Source organism: Trichechus manatus, unplaced genomic scaffold (genome assembly GCF_000243295.1).
Source record: "Trichechus manatus latirostris isolate Lorelei unplaced genomic scaffold, TriManLat1.0 scaffold00015, whole genome shotgun sequence".
NCBI classification, from domain to species: domain Eukaryota; kingdom Metazoa; phylum Chordata; class Mammalia; order Sirenia; family Trichechidae; genus Trichechus; species Trichechus manatus.
Window position 1 is genome coordinate 26,221,044 of NW_004443951.1, and position 13,520 is coordinate 26,234,563.

A 13,520-nucleotide genomic window follows, 5' to 3' on the forward strand; every position below is an offset into this window, starting at 1 on the left:
TCAGATGGGGCCATGGGGCTGGCTGGTTCTGCCTGGCAAAGTCGTCTGCACGTCCAAGCTGCCCAGGCAGGGACTTCCTGGACTCACCTGGGGTGAGGCTGTAACAGGGTCAGCACCATAGGCAGAGGCCAGTGTCTCAAATTAGTCAGACTCCTTGGGCTCTGCCGGGCCAGTGTGGGGAGTAGGCTCTTTTCTGGCCTGAGACCCCAAGCTAAGTCACCTGGCCCCTTACCAAGCTCCCATCCTGGTAAGAGCCCCCCAGCACCCTACTCCCTGTCCCCTCTCCCTGGCACCTGAGCTCAGGGCCCAGGGCATAGCAGACAGAGGCAGGCAGGAAGCCATTGAAGGTGGAGCTCATGACAGATGAGTAGGCGCCCATGGAGGGGAAGACGAGTCAGTCGCCCATGTCCAGCTCGGGCAGCTGCACCCCCTCCACAGAGAGCTTGTCAAAGGCACCGCACATGGGGTCATACAGGGTGCAGGGGAAGGGGGTGGCTCTGAGCAGAGCCCCTGTAGGGAGCAAGGGGATGAGGAATCAGAGAAAACGGTTACCCCATTCACCCCACGCCTTAGGCAGTCAGGGAGAGCCCCCCGGGGCACGAGTGAGAATGCCCCAGCAAGCACCGGTCATTTAATCGTTTTCGTTGTTAATCACCATGGAGTAGATTCTGACTCAGGGTGACCCCATGTGTGTCATAGTAGAACTTTGCTCTATAGGGTTTTTGATGGCTGACTTTTCAGAAGTAGATCACTGGGCCTTTCTTCTGAGGTACCTGTGGGTGGACTCGAACCTCCAACCTTTTGGTAAGCAGTCGAGCATGTTGACTATTTATACCACCTGGGGTTCCTATGTAGCAAGCACTGCTCTCCACATTTGACATACACATCTGTGAACTAAACAAAGACCCTGCCCTTTCGAAGCTTGTATTCTAGTGACACATTGCAGTCCTACTAATTTACAAGTACAGACACACATGGGTTCTCAGTTTTCCTATCTATACAATGGGATGATTTTATTCAGAAATCACTCAAAGTACTGTATCTCAAACTTGGCTGCACATTGGAATTGCCTGGGGGAGTTCTTAAAAAGTACTGTGCCTGGGTTCCAATCCCTGAGAAATACTAATTTAAATTATCTGGGGGTTGGCCTGGGCATCAGGATCCTTTAAGGCTTCCCAGGTAATTCTAATGTGAAGCAAAGTTTGAGAACCTATCCTTTAAGTCTCCTTCATCTCTGACATTCAGGAATTCTGGAAACACAAACACACACAGAGTCTGTGAAGAGAGATGTCCATGGTATCACACATATCCAAGCAGGTGAGCACACACACTTACACAGACCATGCACTTGTGCACCCACCTACCTGCACAGGTGTAACAAGGAAGTGCACGCACATGCAGAGGTACACATGCAGGTAATGTAGGCACGTGTGTGCCCGGCCTTGTCCACATGCGGCAGGGGATGGGGATGGGGGTGGGGTGATACTCTGCAGAGCCAGGAGGGTCTCTGAGAGCCTGCGCCACGCCACCTGTCAGCAAGATCCTGAGGCTGCACTCAGCGGTCTCAGGGCTGGGAGTCATCGGAACCGCGCGAGGAAGCCTTCACCTTCACCATGATGGGCGTCCTGGGAACAGGCTTCTTGAAGAGGTTGCGGAAGGCACCATAGCTACCCTCACTGAGATAGTATAGCAGTTTCTGGCGGCCTCCTGGGAGTGGAAAGAGGGCAGGACTGAGGTGTGATCGACCAGGTACCACCACTCACTCTCAACGCCTGACCACCAGCAACCATGGGAGAGGCCCAGACCCTCTGCCTGGCACTGGATAACTCCTATTCATCTTTCCCCAGTCAGACTAAATGTCCCCTGCTCCGGGAGGCCCTCCCTGATGCTCAGTCCCATGTATGGTTAGGAGCCTATCCTCTGGGCTCTCACTGCCCCTCTGCTCACCTCCATCAGAGTAACAAGCACCCCGCCCCCACCAAATGATGAGCTATAGCCCAGGCGCTGTTTTAAGCTTTCTATATGGGTTAACTCATTTAAATCTCTTAACAACACTGTGAGTAGGTACAATGATCCCTGCTTTGCAATTGAAGAAACTGAGTCTGCCAGAGGTCACACAAGGAGAATGTGGCAGGGCTGGGACTCATCCCCAGAACGTAGGTCCCAAGTCCTCTGCTTTTCATTTAGGCCAAGTTCCCTGAGCATCTGCTCGTGTACGGCAAAACATGGAGTAAATGGCCTTTTTATGACACGGTTCCATGCCAGTTGCTCCTTCAGGATGTACAGACTACAGCCGCATTCTCACCTCCTTTCATTTGAATGCTCTACCTCTATTGATATTACTGAAATGTGTGGCAGCTTTCTCCCTACCTCCACCCTACTCTTGATGCATATTGTGCTGGTGGTCACCTACGACCCCCAGATACTTTGGACATGACCTACTACCAAGTCAAGTCCTCATGCTATCGCTTTCTTGAATCTAAGCTCGGGATTTTACATTGATTTCTGTTACCATTGGGGGCATTTCAGCTACCACTTAGATGCCGGGTCTTTCTGAATTTTCTCCCCCTGAATCCCTTCCCCACTGTCTTCTCCCTGGTGGCAGTCACCCCATCTCCTCCCTACTCTCCCAGCTGTCATCACTGAGGCCTGTCCCCTGTGGCCATAGCCTTGATTGTCCCCAAGTCAGTCCTGGGTAGAATTAGTTGTGGCTACCCTGAGGCCAGAGCTCACTCTGCCTTGGCGTGTGGTGTAATTAAAAGTGCACAAGCTTTTGAGTCAGATTGAGTCCAGCTGTCCCACTTATTAGCTGTGTTGCCTTGGACAAATCAGTTTCCCTCTCTGAGCCTCAATATCTCCACCTCTAAAATGAGCATGAGCCAAAAACACCTCACAGAATTGTCGTGTAGAAATGAGAAAATCTGTGCTTCACACATAATAGACGGTTAATAATTGACAGCTCTTGTTATTGTGGAAATAGAAAATAAGAAGCCGTGAATAATTCTAACTTAGACTCCCATTAAATTCTGGCTGAAATCATATAAGACATATCGTGAGGAAAAGAAATCAGTTGACACGAGTGTCCTTGGGACTACAAAGCGCCGGGCCAGCCATTTGTCAAAAGGATAAGGGAGGAGATTAAAACGATTTATAAAAATTTAGAAGTTATCATAAAGCCATAAAGAATAAAGAGCATTAATCCAGTGAGTTAGATGTACTCATATTCTCTATCTCATCATGAAACTGAATTTCTGGTTGGCTCACTTTTGAGACACACCCTCCTCCACGCCATCCTGCAAAAATCACCAACAAACTAAGGAAAACCTCTCCTGTGATGGCCGACCTCTGTGGTCAGAAGGGTGACTCTCATCCTACAGATGTGAGCCTTAACCTTGAGACCATGATAACTACAATATTGCCTTTGCATATCTACTGCAAGAATTTGTGTTTAGGCTATATTCTTGGCTATAAAAAGTTGTATCTGCTGGGAAATGCTTGAGGAACCCTGGCGGCGCAGTGGTTAAGCATTTGGTTGCTAACCAAAAGGTTGGTGGTTTGAACCCACCAGCTGCTCCATGGGAGAAAAATGTAGCATTTGGCTTCCGTAAAGATTACAGCCTTGGAAACCCTGTGGGGCAGTTCTACCCTGTCTTATAGGGTCCCTATGAGTTGGAATTGACTTGACTGCAATGGGGTTTTTTAATTTGTTTGTTTATAAAATGCTTGCTGAAAGAATTTGCTCATGGAAGGTGTAAGGAGTGCACAAGTGTGAGTCTGTGTGTGACCTCCTGGGCTGTATTCTGTGCCCTCACCTCCATAAATGCAATGTTGAGTCATAGGCTACTCAGGAAGAACGGAGATCCTTAGTCTTGGCTCTCTACTTCCTGGTCTATTTGAGAACAACAGAATAGTGATACTAACAGGTTCATTCCTGTACCCAACTTGAAGCTTGTTTCCTGTTAATTAGACACCCAGGAATGAAGTCCAGACCCTCTGCCCATCCTGTCTCCCCAGGTCTGGGCATGCCTGGGCAGTGCCCTTGCACCCCCCCACCCCATGCCATCTTGTCTCACCCACCAGGCTCCAGCACAGCCTTCTTAGCTATGATGTTGACAGCGGCTGTACAGACAGGTTCCACATAGAAGCGGCCAGGCCCTAAGATGACCTCGATGCTGCTCCCCTCAGGGAAGTCCTGGGCCAGAGCAGTGTTGATTTCTCTCGCTGTCTGAGGGGACAGATTCAGACCCAGCTCCTAACGTGTGTGCACCAGTCCTTGTGTGTGTGCGGGGAGGGGTTCACATACATCGTCACCATTCAGCCTGGGACAGTGCTGTAGGGAGGTGGTATTATCTCCCCCATTTTACTGAGGAGGAAACTGAGGTAAAAACTGTGGCCCAGAGAGGGGAAGTAGCTTGCCCAAGGTCATGCAGTAAGTGTATAGACTGTGGCACCCTGAGATGTCTGAATTTGGAACCATTTAAATCAATACACAGTCAGCCGAGATGGAATGTTCCCTGGGACTGGGGGACAGCAAACTCCTACCTGACTGCAGCTTAACCAGGGAGAGCAGCTAACATGTGTACAGAAAGTAATGGAGCCAGAGCCACACCCCTGCTCATACATGTACACAGGCCATGTATGCATAGTCGGCAATAGACCCTTGAACAAAGACCAACAGACTCACGGTTACAGGAGCTCCCTGTACACACACACACACACAAACAAACAAACACACACACTCTGGTCCCTAAACACAGGCTGGGACACCAGGCTCCCCCTCATTCTTCCCTGAGGCCGACCCTCTCACCTCCTCAAACACAGGCTTGGAGCCCTCCACTCCGGGGAAGGCCCCTCCAATATCCAGGAGGCCCATGTCATGCCTGGCCCTGTGGCCATCTCAAACACGCGCCGGCAGTCAGTGATGGCACGTGTGTAGCTCTGTGGCATCTGGCAGTCGGAGCCCACGTGGAAGCTGGGCATAGTCATGACAAGTGACATGGAGAAACACATGTGGAAAGGCAAGGGTCAGTATGAAGAGACTCAAGCATTCAGAATCACCACCCAGGGGGTGCACAGACACAAGGAACACGTGGAAATAAATGCAGATCCAGATACCTCAGCACACGTGACTGCACGGGGCCACATGGCACCCACAGAAACATCCCTCTCAACCTTGGATATACACAAGGTGTCCCCGGAGATGCACGTGACAATCCTTCAGTTGTGGGACTTATGGATGTATGGTCGTGTGGCCGTCACCTCTCTCAGCTGCCCCTCCCAATGTCTCCACTGCAGGGGGCTGCCCTTCTCCTCTTTGGAGGGTGTGTGATATTCCAAATTTCAGTGCCTCCGAGGCAGGAGGAGGGGCTGAGTAACCACTCAGGGCCTGGATTAGGGTCAGGCAAGTGAGGCACTTGCCTGATAAGCAACATTGAAGGGATTGCCAAACCACTATGTAATCAAGATAAATAACATTTAATGCACTAGCTTAAAAAATCAAAATGAATGTAAAAACTTCTGTGATGAACAAAACATAAACCTTTTCAATAAAGGCAGGATCAGTAACAGTGCTGTACCGAGCTGCATTGGAGATCAAGATAAAAGGACGACACAGTAATACCACTGCTGCCTTTACTTAAAACTTTGATACCTTCTTCATCGTGAATTTTTTGCATTAATTTTGATGTTTAAAAAGAAATATTACATCAAAATATTATTTATCAATATAAGCTTACCATATGATCTGGCAATTGTACTTCTAGGTATTTACCCAAGTGAGTTGAAAACTTACATCCACATAAAAACCTGCACACAAATCTTTATGCTTTTATTCATAATTGCCCCAAATTGGAAGCAACCAAGATGTCCTCCAATAGAAAAACAAACTGTGGTATATCTGTACAGTAAAGTATTATATAGCGATACAAAGAAATGAGCTATCAAGCTACGAAAAAACATGGGGCAACCTTAAATGCATATGCTAAGAGAAAGAAACCAGTCTGGAAAAGCTACATGCTATACAATTGCAGATCCTGGACACTCTAGGTAGTGAAAAGGTCAGGGGTTGCCAGGGACTCAGGGGGCTTGGGGTGTGGGATGACTAAGTGGAACACAGGGCAATTTCAACTCCCCACAAAAACCAAATCCATTGCTGTCGAGTTGATACTGACTCATAGTGACCCTATAGGACAGGGCAGAACTGCCCCCTAAGGTTTCCAAGGAGCAGCTGGTGGATTTGAACTGCTGACCTTTTAGTTAGCCGCCAATCCCTTAACCACTGCGCCACCAGGGCTCCCAGGGCATTTTGGGGCTCTGAAAGTTTCTACACAATACTGTAGTGGTGGAAGCATGACACTATACCTTTGCAAAACCCATAGGCCCACATAACACAAATAGTGAGCCCTAATGTAAACCATGGATCTTAGTTAATAATAAGGTATCAACATTGGTTCCTTAATTGTAACAGTGACACAGTGGCTGCAGCAATGGGCTCAAACAGGCACAGGCCCCGGCAGTGTTTTATTCTGTTGTCCATAGGGTTGTTCTGTTGTACATAGGGTCCATAGGGTCGCTATGAATCAGAACCGACTGGACAGCACCTAACACCAATTGTGACAAACGTACCAGAGGAATGCAAGTTGTTAATAACAGGAGAAACTGTGTAGGGGGGAATAGGGCGCATGGCTCTGCACTTTCTGCACAATTTCTCTACAAACCAAAAAACTACTCTAAAAAAAATTAAGTCTATTAAAATGTCAAAAATAAATTAATTGCTTTGAATAGCTCATTTATCTCGAGTACTAAAGTTTTGGTTTCCCTGAAATTATGTACCTGAGGCCAGTGCCTTGCTCTCTCACCCCAGCTAGGGATAACATCCAGCTCCTGTGCCTTCAGACAAATGGGGCAGCATGGAGGCCCAGAGAGGCCAGGGCCGACCAGAGGCCATGCAGGTGAGGAAGGTGGAACCCAGGACTCCTGTCTTCCAGTCAGGGGAAGCCATGCTCACTCACCTGGCTCCAGCCACAGCCAGCCCCAGGTTTTCGGCAGATGTAAGCAGGTGCCCACACGCCTCCAGGCTGGCCCCAAACTTGCCACTCAGGGGGAAGGTGCTCTCGCTGTCCTGGGTCTGCAGCTGAAGGACCAGTCGAGAGGGCGGAAGGCGGGCAGTGGGGCTTCAGCACAGGAGCCCCTAGGCCTGGGTGCTTTACCACCACCACCCCAACCTCCCCCACCTTCCCACCCTTCCTGCCTAGCTTCTCTGGGCTGTCCAGACGCTGGTTTCCAAAGAATGAACACAGGCACTACTTCCAACCCTCTGCCCAGGTAGGACAAGGTAGGAAAAGGCTACATTTATAAACACCTGCCTCCTGCCTTCGTGTTATAGGATCAGAGATGTTAAGTAACTTTCCTAAGATCAAGACCACACAGCATGCGACAAATGAATCTGAGATTTGAGTCCTGGTCTCTGTGACTCCAGTGTGAATGCCCTTTCTATGACATCACCTGGTGCCAGGCTCTGCCCACTGCCAGCGCAGACCCAATGTTCATTTTGCACCAACAGGTGCTAGGGAAGCCACTGGCCACTGAGTCGAGTTCTTGTGTTTCACTGCTGGGCCTCTCCTAGGTACCACACGGAACCACAGCCTATCTGGTTTCTGAGGCTCAACCCCGTCTGCCAGAGCCCCAGGCCTGCTGTCCCTCGCCCCACCTGCCCCACCTGCCCATGCCCCTGCTGGTCTCACCTGGCCCCAGGGTGATGCTGGGCCATCTTGACCAGCTCCTCCTCGCTGTCGAAGGTCATAAGCTGCACCCCATGGAGAGCAGCATACTGGATGTGGGAGACGGGCTTGCACATAATGCATGAGGGGGCCACGCCATGGCCCAGCACCTGCTCCAGCTCCACCTGACATGGGGGAAAGCCAGACTTGGGGGCTGCTTCATGCCTCCCATACTCTCAGGGTACAGGAACACTGGGCATGGTCTAAATGGGCTACCCTTGATTGAGCACTATTGTGCCTTGTGGTCTTCTAGACTAAGAAAAGTATAGTTGGCCCCATTTTAAAGAGGGAGAAACTGAGGCCCAGAAAACTGAACTGGCTGGGCCAAGACAAGAACAGGATCAGTGGCTTGAAGCACGTGCTCCTTCCGTTCACTATCTCAGGCTGTCTGCCCTAGTCACATGGACCCATGGAAGGCTATCCACAGAGTGTTCATTCGTTCATTCCTTCAAAAACAACTATTGAGCACTGCCCATGCCGTGCATTGCTCTAGGTGTGACGGTTCCTGTTCTAGGACTCCTGACCACGGGCCTCTCTTCCGGGCTATGCTGGGCCCATGAAGGAGGCAGTTAGCAGCGGGGACGGGCTTACCTAGCTGGCACAGTCGGAGCCGGTGCCCAGGGCGGCCAGGACACGCAGCACCCAGGGGCTGCTGTTGCCCTTCACTGCATAGAAAGGTGAGACCCATGGCAGGTTTTGGAGGAAGGTCTGATGGCAGCTGGCCAGCATGCACAGGTCAGCCACCGTGAAGGGGTCTCGGTGGTCCTGCAGGGGCAGAGAGAGAGGGAGGGAGGGCTGTGTGATGGGTTATCTCATTTAAACCTCACAACCCCTCTATAAACTCTATAAAATATCATCCTCATGTTAGAGATGGGAAAATAAATGCTCAGAAAAGTGGTCACTCAGAAAGTTCAAGGTCTTATAACAAGTACATGGCAAAGATAGGATTTGAACTTACATCTTCTAAGTCTTAAACCAGGGAGACAAGCAGGTAGTCACATTTGTAAACCAAAGCTGCATGCCGAAACAACTCTTCTCTCCACCTGGAGAGCTTGGCACGGGGTATATCCCAAGTGGTGGCAGAAGGTGGGTGAGGTCACAGAAGAACTAGTCCAGCCCCAGCATAATGGAGATTTGGAATAAGACCTAGTCTAACGGACTTGTAAAACCATTTAACAGAAAGTTTTATCTCTTGCCCACAAAAGAAGGAACTGAGACTCCCCTCCCCCACTTCATTCCAACTTCATTCCAGCCCCTTCGCTCTCCTCCCCTCTCATCTCCCTCCCCTCCCTTTCTTACTGAATCTGAATCAGGGAGCTCTCGGAAACATCTTCCGCAGGACCAGCTGCCACGCCGAGTCCGCTGGCTCCAGGACAATGAGTTCCTTTGGCCAGGTGATCTGAGGGGACCCTTTTTCCTCCTTCAGTCCCCAGAGTGCCTACATTCTGGGGAGGGCTTGCCCTGAGGACCCGGCCTCCTCCCCTCCTCCCAGCTCCCAGGTCACACAAGTCCTTGGCCCCCCAGTTCACCACACAGAGCTCCCTTGGAGTCCACATGAACTGTCTCGTCTGTATGGTGGGCCACTGGCCCTGGCCCAGACTACCTCAGAGACTGCTGTGGGGATCAAGCAAGAATCTCAGACTGTGCACACCTCTTCTGGGCTCCTCCACACCCATGTTCCCATTTACAGATGAGAAAACTGAGGCACAGAAAGGATAAGTATGAAGTTCAAGATCCCTTAGATCATGGGACATCAGAGCTAAGACCTAGGAGATGTTCCAGTCCAAACCCTCATGCTGCAGACAGGAACAAGAGGCCCAGGGAGAGGAAGAGACTTGCCCAAGGTCACCAAAAGGTCAGTGACAGAGTTACATTGGACCTGGGCTCCCTAGAGTGGTTACTGAGCCCACTGCTGGCCATAAATCCCTGAGATGGAAGTGAGGTCAGCCTGAGTCAAGTCCCTCTGTTTCAAAAGTTGGGACTGCACCCCGTGGCCCCCACTCCACACCCAGACTCACCTTATGCCCATTGTGACCTGCTTCCTCAGGCACAGCCCAGGTGGCTGGGATCAATGCTGGTTCTGGGGCTTCAGGTAAATCCCTGTGGGAAGAGTAGAACCCGGCCCAGATCTCAGGAGGAGGCCAGATCTCCCCTCTCTAAACCCTCGGCCACCCTGCCTGCTCAGCCCAAACTTCCCAGGTCAGGAGAACCAACCCTCCTAGGTCTGCCCACAAGGACAGGTGTACAAAGTGAGGTCAGACTCTGGTTCTAGATCAGAGATGATCAGATGGAAAAACTCGCACTTTACAGATGGGAAAACTGAGGCCCACAGGTCTCCAGATCACTTAGCAAACCAGCTGTTGAACTGGGAGTAAACTCAGGCCCTCAGACTCTAACCATGAGCCAGCTCCACTCCTTGGGGAACGAGCTAGTCTCTACTGTGAGTGTTCCACTGCAGATTTAAAGATCTAGCTGGAAGTTCCTATGAATGGAGAAGTAAGCTTGCCTGTGTCACTCAGCGTCCATTCACTTCCCCCCACCCTCCTCCTGCCCTCCCCCTCCGTATGGGCTTCTGAGGTGGCACCTTGTGTCCCTCTGGCTCTCCCAGTCTGACTCCACCACTCTGGAGCAGCCCTACCTCTAGGATATCAGCTGTCAACTCCTGCAGGCCTAGACCTCACCTTTGTGCCTGTTCTGGGAAGGAAGTTCAGTAGAGAGCTTACTACTCCTCTGACTTTTGTTTTCTGCTAGTCTGTCCCAGGCAGGGGTTGGGGAGGCCCCAAGGATGGCAGAGATGGCAGGGTCCCAAATCTTCCTATGCTTGGAGTGGCACAGATGTGGGCTCTACCCAGAAACTAACCTACTGTGTGACCTTGGACCAGTCAATCTTTTTTTCCTCTAGCCTGCCTCCAGCTGCAGGCACCTCCATGGCCCTTCCTGGTGCAGCAGAGTAGTTAAACCCATGCACTCGAAATCAGCCTCCTTTACCACTCACAAACTATGTGTCTGGAGGTAAGTTATTTGACTGCCTTAAGTCTCAGTTTCCTCATCTGGAAAACGTGACCTCAAGGAGTAATGAGTAAGTGAGATGACATATATAAAGCACTATTAGTGGTGGTCTTGTGTTTGCCCTTCTGTCCGTATGAGTTTCCCTTACCACACTGTGATGTCTTGAAAACAGGGACCACATCTTCTACACTTCTGGGTCCCCTGTGCCTTGTGTAAGACCCAGCACTGAGTTTGATTCAGAAAGTATTTGTAGAATAAGTAAATAAATGAATGTCACAGCTAATACACGGGAGATTTAGGATTTAGATCAAGGCCTGTCTGACTCCTAACTAATCCTGGTAGGGATCCAGAACAGAAAAATTAGTGGGACAGAATTGACAGCACAGAATCAAAGCACAGAACAAAAGAAATATAACAAATCACCAAGAAAGGAAAGGTTTATTGAGTAAATGATGTTGGGACAACAGAGTAATTTGGAAAGTAAAATCTCTCCAGACCCTCATATTCACTAAAATAAATACAAAATTGTATAAGAGTTAAATACATATTTTAAAACAAGCCACAGAACATCTTTAAAAAATAGACGTGATTATCATGTCTTTGAGGGGATGACTTTTAAAGCTTGGATGAAATAAGGGACATCATACAGAGTGAAGGATCAACAGATCTGATGACACTCAACTTATAAATTATGTACATTCACAACCATTATATTACTCAGTTCTTTCTCAGGAGATGTGTGAGGTGTTGGATTAACTAACAGGACAGCGTGACCTTGAATCAGTCACTGCCTTCTCAGGTTTGGATCCTCTCAGTTATAAAACAGACGAGGGGCGGATGGCCTCTAAGAAACAATACGGTGCAGTGATTAACGTCTCCATCAGAATCCCAGCTCCTGGACAAGTTAGTTTACTTCTCCTGATTCTCTATTTCATCCTCTGTAAAATGGAAATAATATTAGTATCTGATGCTAGTGTTGTTTTGAAGATTAAATGAGATAATCCAAGTAACTATCTTCGTTTACCAATCCTAGGTAAAAGAACAAATAAACAAAAAACCAAACCCATTGCCATCGAGTCGATTCTGACTTATAGGGACCCTAGAGAACAGAGTAGAACTGTGCCTGGTGGATTCGAACTGCTGACCTTTTGGTTAGCAGCTGAACTCCTAACCACTATGCCACCAGGGTTTCCAATCTTAGGTATATACCCCAAAGTAGTGAAAGCAGGAACACAAACATAAACCTGTACACCAGTGTTCACTGCAGCACTTTTCCCAATAGCCAAAAGGTGGAAACAATCAAAATGTTCATCAACAGATGAATGGATAAACAAAAAGTGGCATATGCATACAATGGAATATTACTCAGTCATAAAGAGAAATGAAGTCCTGATGCATGTCACAACATCCGTGAAAACATGTGAAGTCAGTTGCAAAAGGACAAATACTGTATGATCTCACTTATGTGAAATAAGCAAAGATATAGAAACCAAAACTTATTATTCATTACCAGGGGTGGGAGGGAAGGGGAAAGGAGGAGTTTTTGCTGTGAGGGGACAGGGAGGGGGGCACCGAGTTCACATTAATGGTGGTAGAACAATTAGGAAAACGATATGGATAAAGGCTGTGCAACATGAAGAGTGTACTCAATGTTACTGAATTGTGCATGTAGAAACTGCTGAACTGGCGAATGTTTCGTTGTTCCTATGTGCACTATAATAAAAAAAAAAGTATAACTAAGTATCTTCATTTAAACACTGTTGATTTAAATTGCTGGACTTTAAGGATTATTTGTTACTACAGCATAACCTGGCCTCTCCTGTCTGATACACATCCGAGTAGTAAGTAGTGTGCAGATGGCTCTGACAGCTTACCTTCCTCATTACATAAATAACTTTCAGCTCAGCCTGCCTCATTATATTCTTATTTCTTCTGGGACATTACTGTGAACAAAGAAACAAGTTTGGTCCTGTGAATTAAGTATCAATTGGAATGCAAGGGGTGACTTAGGTCAACAACTGTTAGACCCTGGGGTGGCCATGTGATGCAAAGATACCTCAAACTCATTATATTTGAGTAAATTCCAACTCATAGCGACCCTATAGGACAGAGTAGAACTGCCCCATAGGGTTTTCAAGGAGTGGCTGGTGGATTCGAACTGCCAACCTTTTGGTTAGCAGCCAAGCTCTTAACCACTGTGCCACCAGGGTTCCAAAGATACCTCAAATGTTCTTTAACTGTGCTGGTAGAGGTTGTTCTTAACAACCAACCTTCAGGTATTTTCCTTCAGGGGAAGCTTCAGGCATCATGCCAATATTCTTTTGTCTTAAGTACTTAAAACCTGTCTGTTTTGAGGCAAGTTTAGAATCAGAAGAAAGACAAATCAGGCCTAATATTTCTACGATTTTCGTAGATGGATTAATGAATATTTATGGAAACTCTACAGGCCAACGCACCTTATGCATAGTCATCACTTCTCTCAGTGGAGGCTGCTGTGTTGCTATGATGCTGGAGAGGTTTCAACAGAGCTTCCAGGCTAAGATGGACTAGGAAGAAAAACTGGGTGACCAACTTATGAAAATCAGCCAATGAAAACCCTATGGATGTTGTCAACTGGTATTTGACAAGGGTGCTAAGTTCATTAGATGGGGAAAGAAGAGTCTCTTCAATAAGTGGTGCTGGGAACATTGGATTTCTACAAGCAGAAAAATGAAATAGGATCCATGCTTCACA

At 48.4% G+C, this 13,520-nt stretch overlaps 1 protein-coding gene across 1 annotated transcript in view; it reads right to left on the reverse strand.

Moving 5' to 3' along the window:
- LOC105756039 (antizyme inhibitor 2-like) overlaps positions 1 to 13,093 on the reverse strand; it is a 47,034-nt gene extending 33,941 nt beyond the window's left edge. The window contains 10 exon segments of the mRNA XM_012554231.1: positions 88 to 98; positions 294 to 495; positions 1,591 to 1,707; positions 4,078 to 4,225; positions 4,808 to 4,890; positions 4,893 to 4,972; positions 7,011 to 7,172; positions 7,743 to 7,903; positions 8,370 to 8,543; positions 13,058 to 13,093. Of these exon segments, the coding sequence (XP_012409685.1) occupies positions 88 to 98; positions 294 to 495; positions 1,591 to 1,707; positions 4,078 to 4,225; positions 4,808 to 4,890; positions 4,893 to 4,972; positions 7,011 to 7,172; positions 7,743 to 7,903; positions 8,370 to 8,543; positions 13,058 to 13,093 (1,174 nt within the window).
- Between the last annotated feature and the right edge of the window lie 427 nt (positions 13,094 to 13,520).